The sequence below is a fragment of the Pyxicephalus adspersus genome, chromosome 8 (assembly GCF_032062135.1).
Source record: "Pyxicephalus adspersus chromosome 8, UCB_Pads_2.0, whole genome shotgun sequence".
Lineage (NCBI taxonomy): Eukaryota > Metazoa > Chordata > Amphibia > Anura > Pyxicephalidae > Pyxicephalus > Pyxicephalus adspersus.
Genome location: NC_092865.1, coordinates 58,521,700 through 58,540,104, shown reverse-complemented (window position 1 = coordinate 58,540,104; position 18,405 = coordinate 58,521,700). Strand labels below are relative to the sequence as shown.

The following is an 18,405-nucleotide window of genomic DNA, read 5'->3' as shown; positions in this document are numbered from 1 at the left end:
GGAATCCCAATTTATTTACAATTTAGGTGGTGTCCTCTCCTTCCTAACATCCTATGGTCTACCATCCATATTCCCATGTATAGGAGCCACCTAGACCAGTCTTTTTCAACCTTCTTACCCCTAAGAAACCTTTGAAATAATTGTCAGGTCTTAGACAACCCCTACTGAAACCATTTTTGGGGGGCTCAATAGAAAAAAAGCCTCTTAAATTGATAGGTAATGCAGGAGTCCCCAACCCCCGGTCCCACTTGTGGGCCACAGCCATCTGACACCTGGCCCTCAAGGGCACGGAGACCAGCGGTGGTGTGCCCCCCCAAGCAGGGTCCTTCTCCTGACCCTGCTGGGGGGTGCACCAGCCAGAGCAACAGGCCATGTCCCCTGTAAGGTGTGCAGGCTCAGGGCAGTGGGCGGGTTGTGTCTCTGGACTGGCTCAGACTTGTGATGGGAGAGTGGCAGGTTCTGGTATCATGACGTCAGTCTGGGGGAAGTTTCTTCCCCTTTGAGTGACACACGGCTGTGCGGTCCGGAGTCTGTGGATTTAGTGTTCCGCAAGCTCCAAAAGGTTGGGGACCACAGAGCTAGTGGAAAGAATTTCCCTCTAGAATGTGGGCTAAAATAACACAGAATGATCGAATAGGAGGTCAATCAGCCACAGTTCAAGGAACCCATAGTAACCTTTGTAAGAAGCCAGAGGTTCTACAGAGCCCTGGTTGAGAATGGCTGTCTTAGACAACGCACTGTTCTAGAAATAACAACCATAACTAAACCATATCCTTATACTAGATATATTTTACTCCCAGACCAAGCCTGCAGGTCAGAACTCCTGACCTCACTCGGGCTTTACTACAAACTAAAACACATCAATTACCTTTGGGTGTTACTTTCATAATCAAACATTTCAGTGGTTGAGATGGTTCCTGTGTTGTCAATTAGAAAGCCAGAGTTGCCTGGAGTAATCCTGATAGAATACTGTAAATAGATTAGGTAACATGAATTTAAAATGAATTTTTTTACAGTATTGTACTTTAATAAAGCCCAAAGCCATAGCATTTTTTTACTTCTTTAGTAACAAGTAATAAATGGCTCAAACTTTGAAGTGTGGCCCGGTCATTGTCCCTATGGGATGTGTTTGGGACTGAATGTTGTTCCTGAACTGCAAAGCTGTTTTACATGATAGAATTATAGTGTATGTCAGTCCAGATAAGTAAAAAAGCATGCAGTATATCTTTGCAATACATGCACGTTTTATCCATTTAAAGACCTAGCAAGTACAATAAAAATACCTGCTAATCCAATAGAGATATATTCAAACCTTATGTTCTCTTTGTGAGTAACAATACACAGATTTTTGATGATCTGATTGATCACAGCTCTGATTAGTTACAACACAAACATAAGGGGCACATTTACAAAGTATTGGCAATTGGTTAGTTCTCTATTTTTAAATCTGATGATCGCTTTAATACCAAAAGCTTTATTAAAAGCAGATTTTTTATGGTGGTGATCATTGCTTTGATTGCCTTACTTTATTCACACTAAAGTACCAATCTGAAATGACATCATTCTCTATATTTGGAAGCGGTGTACTCCCCACAATCACTCCCATTATGGCCACCCACACTACTTTTCAGAAAATGTAATCACTTTGAAAGTGGTGATCGGTATATTTGAAACAAACACTCTGATTTCTATTGGGTGGTGACCTCTATGAAAGTGATGAATGCTATCTTACATGATCAACAGTTTTTTTTTTTTTAGAAAAACTTCATTGTTAGGCCTTACATACAATTTAAAGTGAAACTTTACTTAAATAATAAAAAAATGTGAGCGTGCAGGTTCTTTATTGCAGAAAGGACTGGCAACATCTCTTCTTAAATAAAACAAACTTACCTGCCTTTACACAATCTTTTCCTTAATGAACACTGAGCTGTGCATGTGCGGCTCCGCCTACATGAATGAACTTTCTTGCGTATGTGCGGGAGGTCCTTATTCTCGCCTGACCAATCAAGCTGGCCAAAAATCATGAACCCAAAAGAGAACTGGGCGAAGATGTTGGCGCCAGTGATGGAGAGCTGAAGTGTAGTGCCCTGGAGCAAGGAGTACGTTGACATTTGGACATTTGTGGATATTTGCCTATTTCCCCTTATGTTAAGTTAAAACATAAGGGTTAACTTGCACCTAAAATTCACCTTTATTTCACCTAAAAGGGTTAACTTGCACTGTTTAATACTGTATAATTGCATTAATGTGTTGTAATATATATAGCCTGTTCATTATCACTACATTTACATGGCTCTGTGGAAAGGGTTAATGAATACTGAGAGACTATTAGAAAGCTGGTATTTTCCACAGCTGCCATTGGGTTTAAAGAAGACTATGTTTTGGAGGTAAAAAAACAGACGTTGTTTACCACCATGTTTTGGAGGGAAAAATCTAGACTTGTTTACCAAATTTTGGAGGGAAAAATCCTGACTTGTTTACCACCAATAAGCAGACAGTCTGACCTTTTAAATGTCTAGTTGTAGCTCTGTTGATATGTCTGGAAACTTGTTTATTTCTGGAAAACCTGCTGTGTCATTGCCATTGGGTATCATTGACGTTCTAATGTAAGTCTATACCAGACAGGAGCTGAAACAATGTATCTGTTTGTGCTGAGCTTCTCCACTCCACCTTCCAGAAGGTTCTAGTCTAGCAAAAACTGTATATAAGGAGAGCAGTCAGAGCCTCTAGTGTGTAGCAGTTAGGGACCAGTGCTTGGAAGAGGAGACTCTGCCAGACTACTGAGTGACCAGAAGAAGACGCTGAGACTGGGATTTGCTGCCACAGACTCTGGATCACCAGCCTTGGACCAGGGTACCAGCCTTCTGAAGAGAGAGGGACAGCTAGCTCAGGCCTTTCCTTAGCATCAAACCCTTCTTCTGCCAGGGAGGAGACTGGAGAAGCCACCCTAATGCCTTGCCTGTATTGTTTTGTGCCTGAATTCCTCCAGTAAAAGAGCACCCTGGTTTACTGCAGACCCTGACTCTCTGGACCAATTTCCCATTGGGGTGCACCACGCCTTACCATCCCTTCCGGAGGGCAGCAACACGTGGTGACACCTCGACGGTGTCCGGGGGACCCAGCGTAGCGTTGGGACACACCTAACCCGGCCACTGCAGAAGTTCATTACAAAAATTGTGAACAGGAAGGTAAGTTTATTTTATTGCAGAATAGACATCTCCTGTCCCTTCTGCAATAAAGAAGCTACCCTCTCACCATGTTTAGTTTAGTTCCACTGTAAGTCCTTTGTCACAACATGGGGAACAGTGATTGCTTTATAACTATAGAATGAAAGGGAGAAGCTTTACAGCCTCTGATTATAATAAAAGTTGCATCTCCAGTACTAAACATACAGTTTATGTATTTAAACTTTGCATTATGTTCTTTGTCTGGCATTGCTCATTAAATAATACTTTCTCATTTCCTGTAGCACAATATCATACATTAAGTGTATGAATAACAAACACACAAATGAAATTTCTTTGGTGTCTGTAAAAAGCACTTTAATGACACAAAAGATTAGAATCTCTATGGATATCTGACATCATCAGTCGCTTCGCTTTTGATATTGTGAATAGAGTGTTTCTTGGTAACCTGTTGCTGTGTGTTCTAAGTATTAATGTGAAATGGCCGTAGTAAAGACAAAGCTTCTACCAACAGGAAAGTAAGTCAGAACAAAGCTGTTAGCATTTATAATGAACTACGTCATCATAGAGCTGGAAAATCTTTTATTTACTAAGAGTGGAATGCAAAGGTGAACCCTTCATTTAATGAATTCAAATAATCAAGGCTAAGCCTCCCATAGGATTGTTTTACATATTTTAAGGACTCCAGCAATAAGATCTTTCTGTTTTATATCCTTGTTTTATTCCCATTCACCCTAAAGTCCCATGAACCTAAAATTAGTTTTTTGTATCACGTATTAAAAGAGCAACAAGCCTCCAAAGTACCATCTCATCTATAAAAGATATCAGTTTGTTTGGTTTGTAGTAAAACTCATAGAAAATCCAAATTATCTGTATGTATATTTCACCTTCTCTTATTTAATATGCCCTCTCTCTTCCATCCCTTCCATCTAAGATGCTTCACCCTTCTCCATCATATGTACTGCCCTAACAGGCATGACAGCGTTATTGATTGGTGATGATACAAGAGACATGACGGCTCAACAGGACAGTGTGACTATAAAGGAAAGGTAGGCCTAAGCTGATGAAAAAGGGGGCATGTGCAGGTGCAATGGCTGTGAATGAAGAAAGGCACGATGGCAGTAGTTGTCAACAAAGAAAAGTTTGGGTGCAGTGACAGTATGTGAGATGTGAAGGTGCAGTAGCTGTAAATGGAAAAATGTGTGGGTACAGTTAGTTGCAGTGGTTATGTTACCACTCCGCCCGCAGATCATCTCTTCAGCAACTTGCAGCTTCCTCAGCCTCCCTTTAGCTGTACAAAGATGTGTCTTTCTTAGCATCCCCTGCACTAGTTCCTGGTTCCACTCTTGTCCTGCTATTGACTGATAGCCTTATTTATATCTCTTTGGTTCCAGGCTCTGGTTGCTGGATCCTCAGCCTTGCTATTTAAGACTTGCTATACTCCACTAAATTATGTCTTTTCAGATTCTCGTCTTGTGCCTAGACCTCGACTACGCTTGTCTGCTGGCTACCCTGACCCCTGCTTGAATCTGAACCATGCTTGCCTGTCGTGACCTCTGGCCTTTTGCTGGCATTCCACTCAGTAGCTGATTTTGGTTGTCCCTACACCGGGAGCTATGGCCTGGTGTTCTCCCTGCAGCAAAGTAGTACAGAGGCCACTGGACTTTCAGGAAATCCTGTGCCACCTGCCAGGGGGTGTAGCCCTAACCCGTTGTCAGTGAAGAAGAGTGCCATTGCAGTTGCTGTCAGTACAAAGTGTGGGGCACAATGATAGGCAGTATGTGTGTCAGTGAAGAAGTGCACAGGTGCAAGGGTTGTCATTGGAGAGATGCATTGGTGAAGTGGTTGATAGTGAAGAAGTAAATGTCCGCAATGGTAGTAAGTGGAGCTGTACTGTAAATGTAGAAGTGTGTGGGTGCAGTTGCCTTCAATGTTGAAGTGTGTGGGTGCTGTTGCAATCAGTGAGGGTGCAGTGGCTGTCAGTGGAGAAATACATGGGTGCATTGATGGTCTGGGAATGTGTATCTGTATTTACCTCCCTGCAGGTCAAGGGGGGCAGAATATGTGTATTTGGGAATGAAAACGTAACTTCTTTTTAAAACAGAAAATACACTTAGAAGTCTATTTGTCTTTTTATAAATCTGTAAATCTGGTATTCACTAATACATTCTCTGATGGTGAATCAAGCATGGGTTTGGAAGGTTCTCCAACAGCTAACGTTTCAATGAATGTCTGATTTTCTTCATTATAAATGGCCCCCTTAGTGTACCAGTTCCAGGGTTTTATAATCAGGGGCTTATCTTGGCACTCTATGTATTATGTTGCCACTACTAAAAATAAAATATAGTAACAATACAGCAGCATAGTGTTAGCAATGTGATACATTTTCCTTTAAATGAAGCAAAAAAACTAATCTTCATCAATAAGACTAAATAGATTAATAGACAAAAGCAAGAAAATAAATTCCAAATTATTACTCTAACAAATGATTCCATTCTCAAGGTTTTGCCAGTAAGCAGTTCTGAGGAAAACTCATCGGCATTGTGTCATGTACCGCCATCACATAATGCTTTACAACCGCCGTGATATTACCTGCAGCACATCATTATCTGGGTCCTTGGCTGCAACTTTGTAAATGACTGTGGAAACTGCTGTGTTTTCAGCTATATACAGCTCAGCATCTGACAGAAAAAAGTTTAGAGAATATTTACTGCTGAAGATTTGATGTCAAAAACCTGGATGGATTAAACTGAGCAAGTGGGGGAAAAGCACATTAGAAGAGGTTACAGGTCAGTGAAAATCCCATGTCAAAATGAACTGTAGATGCGGAGATAGAAGTGGCTGTATTTATATGAAAATCTCAAAGATTTTGAGACTCCTGCATCTCAAGACACTGTATTGATCAGTAAAGCCACTTGTCACATTAAAAAGAGCTAATGGGAAGGCTTGGGAGGTAGAAAATGATGGGTTCAAGCTCGAATTTTTAAAGTTAGTTAAGATTTTTCATAACTTTAGTCCAAAAAGAAAAAAAGAGAGATGACCAAAACCCATGGCATGGCAGCACCAACAAATACCAAAACATAACTGGTCCAATAAACCTACTAGCCATATATAAATCATGATAAATTGACATATGAATTGAAAGATATTCATAGTATTGCAGAAGCACAGAACAGGTTATTTTCTAAGAAGATGACCAAAAATTGAAACAGTCAACTCTAATAAAGCAGCAATGCGTTTCGCAGAGAATGCGCTTCCTCAGAGTAAATGTAGCCAGCACAGAATGTTGTCTTTTCTAGATGAATTTATACATACATTGCATATATTGATATAACTTTAGTTGTTTATATCTCTACTCCAAATTAACTTTTGCCATCCTCAGTGGGGTAACTACGGACCTATTGGGCCTAATGCAGATTTTTGACCTACAACTGTCCTCCTTTGCTGGTCACTGGCAGATGGCATCATGTAATGTAGAAGCTGGTAGTAGAAGATCTCTTGATCTGGCTCTGTGTACAACCGTGAGAGTCCAGACAGTGGCCATGAGAAGGGATCCTACAGACCCCCTATAGAAAAGGGTCTCGTATTGATCAATCATTCTGCAACCCGATATCCTCCACCAGTAACAATCTTCATTAAAGAAAACCTCCACCTACTCTATTCTTACTATATGCTTGTTACAGTTTTATAATAAGTCATTGGAAGCCCTTAAGCAGAACTGAAATTCTGTAACTCACATGCATGCATTCTATTTCCTTTTTTTTTCTTTTTGCTTTGTAAAAGGAGGAAGACCTGTATAGTCTCCAAGTTGGTGCTTTGTTGGCCAATGACCAGGCACTGTCACATAATGGCATGCAGGAGCTTGCTTGATGTTACAGAGGCCGATCAACTTTGTTTTTGGATCAGTCCTGATGAATCCCTGAACAACAGACGATGAACGACCAAAAGAAGATGAATGCAATAAAAGTGAAGGGGTGCCACTTGCTTGTTCTCCCCCTTCCCTCTCCATAGAACAGAATGGTGCTGTGTGTACAGAAAAGATTTACAGGAATGGTAACTAAAGGATGCTTTTATGACTTTCTGTAAAGTGAACCTTTACTTTAATTGAGGGAAAACTTTAAGAATGACAACTGGACTTTTCTGCTGCAATCAATACAAACCTATTTCCTAACCTTTTGAAAAAAATATTTAAATGTCCTCCCATGAACAGCTTCCATTTCCTCCCCTGAATTACCTTGATTGGCCAGTGTTCCAGTGAAGACCGGGGGCTTGTTAACATGAGTAATTTCGATGACAATTGTCTGTGTAGCCGTTGTCCCTTTGCTGTCCTCCACCAGGATTTGTAGAGTATATAGCGGTATGGCCTCAAAATTCAGCTTGGGCACATTTGTTGTTATTAACTAGACAGAAAGATTAAGACGAAGATAAGTCAAAGCCAAATTATGTAAATTAAAATAATTAATGTAATACATTTCCCTTCATATTTTATCTGAGTCCTGCATAAACAGCTCTCCCTTGAATAGACATTCTGCTTGAATCTAATTCCTTTAATCAGGTCATACTATAATGTTGCTAAATGGGACCTAAAGGGAAAGTATAATGATTGCGCTATCAGTTTTATTCAATATGACAGTGCAAAGAGCAACTATAATGTGCAAAGTGCAATGACCCACAGTGAACGCTCACATATAATCTCCAAGGCTAGCCACAGGCCCTGAAGAACCCCGAAGAACAAATAGCGGAGAGACATCTGTCCATTGTGTGCACAGATGCAATAATCTGGTTTACTATGCATCCTACACATAGTTTATACCTTCTTTCACTTTTCTTCTTATAACACATAAAGGAATGACCAGGTTTGTTATACATGACCTGTATTAACTTATTTCTGTATACCCACACTCAATCTGCACCCACAATCTTTCCCAATACACTTATACAAACTAACTCATACATGAAGCCCTATTCAACACCTGCCATTGTATGAAGGCGAAACAAAAGTGTGTTGCATTAAAAAAGAGACTGTTAGATATATAATAATGGTGCCATGGTATAGGAAAGCCATTCTCACAGCTGCCCCATTACCAAAGAGAGAAGTATGTTACAAATTTGCCATTTGCAAAAAAGTATTATGTTAAAGATGGCTTCCATGTTGCAAAAATATGTAAATTAACATGTAAATAAATAAAGAGGAAAGAACGGCTCTTTATGGCAACTAGGAAATAGTTGTTTTTCACACTTAGGATTTAAAGCTCTACAGAGCTCAACTAGGTTGCATATCGATACATTTGGAGTGCACAAAAAGCATACAAAAAGGTGTAAAGCATAGGTTTGTCTCCCTTCCCAACACATTTCGCCATGAGACTTCCTCAGGGGAGAATAGAGACCAAACTTGACATATACTTTGAGAGACAGATAATTAGAAAAATGACATAATAATAGTACAAGTAGAACAGTTAGGGTGATAGCATAACCAAAAATACTACATATATAGGTAGAATTGTTACATCATGAAATATCTAAAGGATAAGATCTATAGGATTGATATTTCATGATGTAACAATTCTACCTATATATGTAGTATTTTTGGTTATGCTATCACCCTAATTGTTCTACTTGTAATATTATTATGGTATTTTTCTAATTATCTGTCCCTCATGGTATATGTCCAGTACCGTCTCTACTCTCCCTGAGAAAGCCATACGGCAAAATGCATCGGGAACAAAGACAAACCTATGCTTGATGCCTATTTTTGAGATAAGATTGTATGCTTTTTGTGCACTGCAAATGTATTGATTTGCAACCTAGCTGAGCTCTGTATAGCTTTAAATCCTAAGTGTGAAATACAACTATTTCCTAAACCACTGTAGTTGTCATAAAGAGCCGTTCTTTCCTCTTTATTTATTTATGCAATACCAGTTTTTCACCTTTGCAGTGCATGATATCAGGAGTTACCATGGACAGCACAGACATTTCCTTTTTGGAAATGTAAAATTTACATTTATAATTCTGGTTTACCTATATTTTCTGCAGAATACAATCTGTACAAGCTGCAGGGTAAGTAATGGAAGTGAAGAGAGTCATTTACAGTAATTAACTTATTAAAAGATCAATGATCTTGTTTTATGTGCAACCTGAGAAAGCATTAAAGAGCGGGATTGATTTTTTTTTAATCACATTACTTACTTACACTTAGTAGAAATTCTGAATCTTCCAAATCATTAGGATGAAGATTACGTCTTTGATAACTACCAAAGGAATAAAGCAAAACTCAAGGCAAGATTTTGTTTTGTAGTTTGGGTAGAAGAATAAAACCTAGTATGCGGTTTGATCTCATTTTGGGTTAAAGTCAAACTTATGCTGTTTAATGTTCTCCATTTCCACAAACCTATGTTGATATTTGGGCTGATGATTTTTAAAGGATTTTCTAATGTGTGTGAATGTCCTTAGAAAAATTTCTTCTACGAATGAATGATCTAAGAACATTTTCGCTTTTGAGTGTACTTAGTCTATAGGATTGAATGTTCCTAAGATATTTTCTTTTGGGATTGAATGTTCTGAGGGTATTTTCTTGTTTAATTGAATGTCCTTAGGTTATTTTTCTTTTTTGAGAGTATATTCATATGCTATTCTATCTAAATAATTAATGAAATTAAAGTATTTTCTCTTCTGATAGAAAGTTCTTTTGGCTATTTTACCCTAAGATTGAATGTTCTCTTTTGAATAGGTATTTATTGGACTATAAAAATGAATGTTCTGTTGCTTTTTCTGTTCTGAGTATATGTTCTTAAGCTATAGGATCATAGGGTATTCAGCTCTTCTAGGTGAAAGTTTTAATATTCTCCTGAGATTAAATGCTCTTCTATTTACTGTTTGGAATGAATATTCTTATACTATAGGATTGAACGTTAAACTATAGAATTGAATGTCCTGACTGTATTACTCTTCTGAATGAATGTTCACAGGCTATATTTCTTAGGTCCCAATGTTTTCCTTTAAATGAAAGTTCCTAGGCTGTAGTAATGAATATTGGGCAATAGGATTGAATGTTCATAGGCTATTTTGCTCTCCTGGGGTCTTTTCTTATTAGATCAAAAAGTCTTGGGGTATTTTTTTCTTTTGGGCAATGTACTTAGGCTACAGAAATGAATTTTAGGCTATAGAATCAAATGTCTGGTGCCAAGAATATGTTATTAAGAGCCCCCTTCATCCCTTTTAGAAGCAACAACTGATACTTTGCGTAGCTGCTGTCTCTCAATCCTGGCTTAGTAACAAAAGGGCTCGCCACCCAATATTGGAAACCAATGGAACTGTTTCTGTGTTTCTTATGGTCCTGTGACAGAGTGTCCCAAAATTGGCAGGGAAAGTGCATTAAAGGTTCCAGGGAAATGAAAGTGATTATGTTTGTATAGGTTTTTAGGAAGAAACCAGGTTCTTTAAGGCCCTGGAGCCGGCCAAGGGAAGTGAAGGGTGGGGTCCTTGGCCCAATCCAATCCTGATTTGGGTTATATGCACCTGCACTCAGGTGCAAGGAAGGAGAGAATTGATCAGCAAGAGGCTGAGGAAAGTGATCAGCAAGAGGCTGAGAAGGGAGCCAGAGTGGATTCCAGGCTGAAAGAGAGCTAGAGGGTTTCAGGCTGAAGAGAGAGCCAGAGGGTTCCAGGCTGGAGAGAGCCAGAGGATTCCAGGCTGGAGGGAGCCAGGGGGTTTCAGGCTGAGAGAGAGCCAGAGGGTTCCAGGCTGGAGAGAGAGAGACAGAGGGTTCCAGGAAAGCCAGCGCCCAAACAATACTAGAAAGTTGTCAGTTAACAGTACTGATATACTGTATAAGTTAGGAAGAGAGGGCACCAAGCCAGATGCCCAGCTGGCTACTGTTTATTGTTTTGTTGTGAAGTGCTGGAGAGTGTGCTGTAACATCTGGCTAAACAAATAAAAACTGCTATTATTTTGAACTTTTGGAGTCTACTGCCTCTAATCTGCCCTGTAAGCATCCCGTTACCATGAGTAACCCCCAGTGCTATACCACAGTCCCTTTCAAGAAAAACACTATCATGCACTTTTTGAACATACCCTTCATATTGCCATAATCCAAACTGTATATGTGATTAAAATATTTTACCTCCCAGTTATTTGCAGCCTTGGGGATAATGATGAATGGGTGAACCACTGGATTAGAGTTTACAATAAAAGGAGCACCGACTATTCTGTCAAATTGAGCAGCTGTGGCGGAAATCCTGGCAACCAATGTGCTCTGAGGGGCATCTTCAGACAGGGTCACATTGCTGGGTAGAAACAGTGTTGGTGCAGCTGTAAGCACTAAAAAAAGACAAGAAGTCAGTAATTCTTTGCAATTTGGGGGAAGAATAATATAATATGTTTTACACCAACCAACCATTTTTTCTTGGTTTTGTATTTTGATGCCCAACTGCAGATTAGCCTAAGGTATGTAGGCAAATGATAGACCCTTGCCACGTCCACTATAAAAAATATTAGTACAAACAAATAAATGGTTAACCGAAGTGCCTCTTTACCACTACTTTTTCTTTATATTGGCTTTTCAAAATAGCAAATGGAAGAAATTAGAGGCTGGATGAAGTTTTAGTGAAAAATAACACTTTGGTATCTTTTTTTATAAAACAGTGAATCAGACATGAGTTTCAATTGCTATAATTGATTCCCACTAGGGATTTTTTGAGGGAATGTCAGATCTCCTGTCTTATAATATAGCCCTTTGTATTAGTCATTGCACATATCCTTACAGCTACCATATGCCTTATAGCTTTACCCTGCAAATCAAGCTGCCTGCCTTCATTCTCGGATTTGAGGTCTTGAGTGGGAGATGTCAGGTTGACAGAACAAATGTCGGCAAGGTTGAATAATCGCCTAGACAAATTTGATGCGTTCTGGACCCCATGGGACCAATTGGTCTCATCGGATCTTGTCTGATCTGGAGCAATTACTATACCCATGGTATGAGCCACCGGATGGAGATGTCGTCTAACACCCCCCTCCCCACTTCCCCCTTTCTCCTTTTCTTACCTTCTTTTTTCTCTTATTTTACCATACTCTGACAAATGTATCAGTCTTGGACAGCATAGATGCATTGTCTTTGATGTTTATAATGGTTCTGCTTAGGGTTAGGGCATTGCAGACAGTATTCTCTGTAACATGTGCAACAATCCATTCATAGATTGAGCATAGTTATACTGTAGCAAAGGAACTTGTATAGCTGGCTTCCCGGAGGAGCCTAAATCCCTATGTGGCAGATTGCACGTTGTTATGTTTACTGTCTTAAGTACTGCTGTTTTTTTCTCTTTTATGTATGACCTTAAGTTCTTATCTCATGTATGTCATTGTTGTTTAATTTTCTCCAAAAACTTTTTTAAAAATTCTTAGATTTAAAAAAAATGAGTTTACATGAATAAAGATTTCCTGCACTCACCTTGAGCACTGCTGAGTAATATTGCCACCTGGAACAAGTACATCCTGAGAATGTTGTCCAGCAGAGCTTGTGACAGGTACATACAATGCAAGTGATCTAATACACGGCAATTAATAGACTGTTATATAAGTGGGGCACACCTCCATCAATAAAACCCTATACACCTAAAGGTTTGTCTTGGATGCAGTTACAATTAGGAAGAATAACACTTTGGAAAAGTCTTGCTACACTTGTTTACCTAGACACCATTTCATTTCACGATAACTGGCTCCAGAGCTGCTCATCTGTGACGGAGTAAACATTGGCATTTACAATAACTCAAACTCTACATTTAAAGGCAACCAACAAAAAAAATGAGAGTTGCAGTTACTGACTCTTTGAAGGGATGAAATCTTTTATTTACAGAATACAATTGATTTGTCCTTTGCAGCTTTGGTGAGATTTTGCTATCCGAAGATTTGCTGCATTTGTAATATATTCAAGTTTATTGTTGGATTTGTTATGGAAGTGAGGACATTAAAAAAAAAAAACTTCTATTTCCAGGACTGAATGCTGGTTAACATATAGTTTGTGCTCTAGGATAGGCAATTTAGAAACTTGGCTTTTTCTGCCACCTGCTGTACATATTATTGAATACAATAGAATAACATGGCTACAAAATCTCTTAAAAGACCACAAAAATCAATAAAAAAAATGCAAAAATTGTAAATTACTGTTTGACCATGCTTGCGTTTGTGATTTTAGGGGCATAGGAAAAAAAAGTCTGATCCAAATACCAGTATATACTGAACACATGTGCCACATACATTATATGCACAAAATAAATTAAAATCCTTATTATTTTTCCAAAATTAACAGTCTGACAGACAATCATAGAAAAAAAACACCCTTCCATAACATACATTTGTCTATACATATAATATAGACCTAGAACTAACATTTGGTCTGAGTCTGACTTAAAGTGGACCTTCCACTGAAATAATATGTAAACTGCCATTGCTGAACCTAAAAGGTAATTTCCTAATTGTAAAGCTAATCTCCTGGTTTCAGTAGCCTCAGTCACACCGAAAATAATTGGGCATATAACTGTGTGAAAATACGTTGAACACCTGAGCTGTATACTCTTTCGGGGTCAGTGATTTCAGAAAGATTTAAAGGCTGAGAATCAGAACATCAAACTGGTAAGTGGTATTTTTAAACCAGGTCAGACATGGCAGCTTACATATTATCTCAGTGGAAGATCCATAGTATAACACAAAGTCATTTAAACGTTTGGGATATCAGTTTGTCTGGTTTGGAAGCATAAGTTTTTGTGAATCAAATTCAACTACTTTGGTGCAAATGAAAGCAACAAGAGGTGGACAATTGGGGTGACAGCAGGCCAACCCCCAGATATGAAATGGTTTTACCGCAGGCCATTTCTCTACTTATTCTTTTGGACTGATTTTCATTGGTCATGTATGTGCCCTTGAGACTTCTGGTACCATACAGTAGCATGAGGTGGCACTTGCAGCCCACTCAGGGTTGCACAGGTGGTCCAGATCCTCTAGTAAGGCACATCCATATGTCATTGCAACATTTGCTCTTTCTGCCAGCACTGTCTCCTAAGGAAAGCTGGAAAGAGTCACAGAAGAGCAACCACCTAACAGCATGACCAATATTTGCATCTTTTTTGGAGGAGCACTGCCACTAGGCATGTTTCTGATCAAACTGTCCGAAACAGACGCCATCAGGGTGGCATGTGGGCTCAATGCCCTGTAGTAAGACCTATTTTTACAGCCTGGCACCATGCAGCTCTATTGGCACTGAACACCAAAATTGGCAACTTTGCTAATGGTGCCCTTTACAAATGAGAGTAGGTTCACACTCAGCACGTGCGACAGACATGAAAGTCAAGAGATGCCATGGTGCCTGCAACATCGTCCAGCAAGAAAAGTTTAGCAGTGGGTTAGTGATGATGTTATGGATTCACTCCGTGGGAGGTGCCATGGGATTACCCTAATCGCAAAGTCTAAATTACACCTGGTCTTTCTTGGAACAATTCTAAGGTGTGATGGACTGGTAACTCTGGTGGCTTTAAGACTACGTTGCTGCAGGGTGACACCAGGTCCTTCCCCCAGATTCTCCCCACCAGGGGTGAAATGTAATAGGCGGGTTCAGTGCAGGAACAGCTAACAGAGCAAGTTCAAGGCTGGTTGATGTCAAGCCAAGTGGCTACCTGTAGATGTAGTCGTAAACAGGCTGAGGTCAGGTTACAGAAAAGCAGACAAAGCTGGTGAAATAAACATGGAGAGGATCCAGCAGTTTCTGCCAAGATTGTAGAGACCTAAATAACCATTTTAATTCTAAGTCTTGTCTATGCATGAAGGCACATGCTTGGCACAACTGTTGCTTTTACATGGAACAAAACATCACGGAGGATCTCTGTTGATTGCTTGCCAGTCTATTTGCAATTTTATGCAGCACTAGAATTCACAGCATATTTATGTACAAATAATGGGTACAATTGCATAGTATAGGGGGAATACCCTTAAAGGGCCGCACAGACCTCCACTAGCTAGTTAATGGTACTTTGACTGCTGTCCCAGCTTTATGTGGCAGTTTCAGGATGATAAAGGCATTAATGCCTTTGGTCCCCACATTCCGCAGAACTCAATCCAATAAAGACCCTTTGGAATATTATGTATCAATGTACCAGACTCTTCCAAGGGGTGCCACGGACTGTCCAGGATTCCATTGTGAATCCAGCCTTCATTGACTGTTCTTATATGTATTTGTTCTCACTGAGGTACTCAATGTATTGCAATAAAGATTTTCATTATCATAACACCTAAAACAATAAGGGGTTAGAGTGAAGGGGTAGGGAGAGGGAAAAAAAGAGTAAAAGTAGGGTAAATATGGGATTGAGTAGAGTTCTCCCGAAGACATTACAATTTGGAGACCCCAGACATCCATTGGTCTTTGTCTCTTGGTCCAAATTGGGTTGGGTTAGATGGGTTAGAAGAACCCTTCAAAGGTTCTTCTTCTATCTGGGTCCCTTCTAGATATATTCACCCACTCCATGTGTGCTTTTGACTAGTTTACCAAAGCATAATCCAAAAACTGTCACCGAAAAAAAGAGTAAGAAGAACTTTTCCAGTGGGTATACTTTATACAGTAACAACTGTCTCAGAAGAAGCTTTCCTTTACATGTTGTGTCTCTGACAAATGAAGGGGTATTTCCCCATAAAACACAGCCAGCAACAAATAATGTACATAGGCTTTACGTTTTCCCTAATCCCAATCTAAAAAAATAAATCTACTTTAGGGCAACCAACATCTGCAGCAATAGGGAGGTCAACAATTCAGCACCTACATCTGCAGCAGTGATAATCTTTGTATTTTGCTGAAAGCTTAAAGTGGTACTTAGCTCCCAAATCTCAATAATTAATCTTTATGTTTCTCTTTTGCTCATAGGAGACATAGGAGACACAGAACTCTATGTTCACCGTCATTACAATCCATATGTGTTTCAAAGACTTGTGCGTTCATTTCTGGTATAGATCAGCGATGTAAACGGAATTTCACAAGTCAGTGATGAATCTTTCACTTGCTACTAAAGCTGGGGAAAGTTTGGGAAAAGTTCTCCCTCGGTCATTGCAAACAACCAATGCAACGTTGCTCCTCAGAGTGGAATTGCAACAACAATTTTTTTTTACCCAGGCTAAGTGATTGCACTATGACAAGTTCGGACCAATGACTTTGGGAACTGAAAAGGACAAATTTTGGATATTGTGCCATCCTCAAGGACATGAACAATTTGGAAAATTATGGAACGTCAATCAAGCTCATCAGAGTCTTTAAACCTCTTCAGGAGAGCTAAATTTTTACAGCAGAATAAGTCAAATTCTCCCCAGTCAAAGAGAAAGGGAATGGTTAGGTATGTATTGTCTGCACTAAGGCATAACTTTACCTTTAAATTGGAAAAGAAAAGTTTCTGGGTTTTTTTGTTTTTCTTTAAGAACTATGGCAAACAATCTTCTGCTTTTAAAATCCTTTGGGGTGTATTGGATGCCTGGTCTTTCCAATTGGCCTAGTTCTATTCCTTAGCCTCTACGGCCATGCTGTGCCCTGTTGTACCATTGGGGCTGGAGGATGGAATCACCACTTGCAATGAGTAGACCAGACATCCCACAATATTGAATGTAGAAGATTCCTTGGTTGACAGCTCTTCAAGAAGATAGGTGGCCAGAGGGAATGGGAGGCAGAATTTTAAACTGTAATTCCTTTAACTTTTGCTTGGAACTTTCAATTTTTTCTATTTGGAAAGACAGATATGCTTTAAAGTAGCTCCAAATCTTTATTGAATGATGTTCAGTTTGCTTTTGCACTGTGTATCATCATATCATTATCATCATGTATTTTTCTTTTACAAAATACTAGTTTCTGCCTTTTTCATCCTTTTTTGAACCTCAGTGCAGTTGATCATTTACTGATGGTGACAACAGTGGAAAATCCTTGCACAATAAGTGTCGACATATTAGCTTTATGTCACCTTTGAAAGTGTTTGTGACAGTATGACAAAGGATCAGATCGACTGAGAGTGATTGACAGAGAGAGAACTTTGCCTCTGCCAGCAGATAATACCCGCACAGGGACCTTTATGGCACGGTTACTTGGAATTATTTTAATGGAGGTTGAGGATATAAAAACATTAATAATGACTTTAAAGTGTTTTATTATTAATATTATTACCAATATTAAACTGTATTTATAAAGTGTAAACATATTACACAGCTCTGTACATTAAATAGGGGTTGCAAATGGCTTACAAATACAAACACAAAATTACAATACCATGTTATAGATTATATGAATTTTGGGTTTAAATATACTATAAATAACAATCTAATTCTGATTGCACAGACTGCAGAACTAATATAAAACTGCACAGGATTTTAAGAATAGTTAGGCTTTTTAATGATATATGTATATATGTATTAATAGAATTTAGATGGTGATAGGAAAAGATGGAAAGTTTTCAGTGTATGTAAACCCAACATAAAATTATATATTTTGCAGCTTAAAAATCCCTATATGTGGCAGCTGCATTAGGATAATCCTACCAATAACATACTTCTTGATCACAATTGTCAACATTCGCTTACCATATTGGATCTATGGAGAAGTGTTCTAACCCTTGACTGTCTCATTCTTCGAGATCAAATGGTATTTTTCTGTATTTTCCAAAATGCATAAAGTCTGAAAAAGAAAACAGAATGTAGCTATCACTACCAATGACTGCTGTTTTTTTTTTTTTTTTCTTGGGTTTACATACACATTTGTCCAGAAATAATCCTATACATTTTAGTATCTGATTTCTCACTCTTCTTCAGACTTACAATAGCTATAATACTGTAAGGACCTGTCTTGTATACACAATAATGTTTCCTTTATTTTCACCTAGTGATCCTGCTTCTTAAATACATCCTGTCCTAGGGTGACAACAATCATTCAGTGTACTGTATAGAAAGGCGGCATTGTCATGTCAGCTTCCTGCTGCTAATTTTGTCTAAAGAAAAATTGTCATCGTTTATCCTTTAATTTATGAATAAATACTATAAGATAAGTGGGAAGGTATACTAAAGTGATCTGGGCAGTACATTGGTTGAGCTTTCAGTGTAGGAAAAGCAAAAAGTATATTTGAAAAAAAGAAAACTAATGCAACCAACACATCTAAACACTGATAAGCTGCAATTTATTATATTTTTCTTCTTGGGTTGGTATTTATAAATTAAT

The 18,405-nt window shown here is 38.8% G+C and overlaps 1 protein-coding gene across 1 annotated transcript in view; it reads right to left on the bottom strand.

Annotated features, from left to right (window-relative positions):
• Positions 1 to 12,704, bottom strand: part of LOC140336249 (cadherin-related family member 3-like) — a 33,792-nt gene extending 21,088 nt beyond the window's left edge. Inside the window, exons 1-5 of the mRNA XM_072419242.1 lie at positions 12,628 to 12,704; positions 11,305 to 11,501; positions 7,420 to 7,585; positions 5,778 to 5,866; positions 869 to 969 (exon numbers count right to left, since the gene is read on the bottom strand). Of these exons, the coding sequence (XP_072275343.1) occupies positions 869 to 969; positions 5,778 to 5,866; positions 7,420 to 7,585; positions 11,305 to 11,501; positions 12,628 to 12,670 (596 nt within the window). The 5' untranslated portion in view covers positions 12,671 to 12,704. The remainder of the gene's footprint in view (positions 1 to 868; positions 970 to 5,777; positions 5,867 to 7,419; positions 7,586 to 11,304; positions 11,502 to 12,627) is intronic.
• Between the last annotated feature and the right edge of the window lie 5,701 nt (positions 12,705 to 18,405).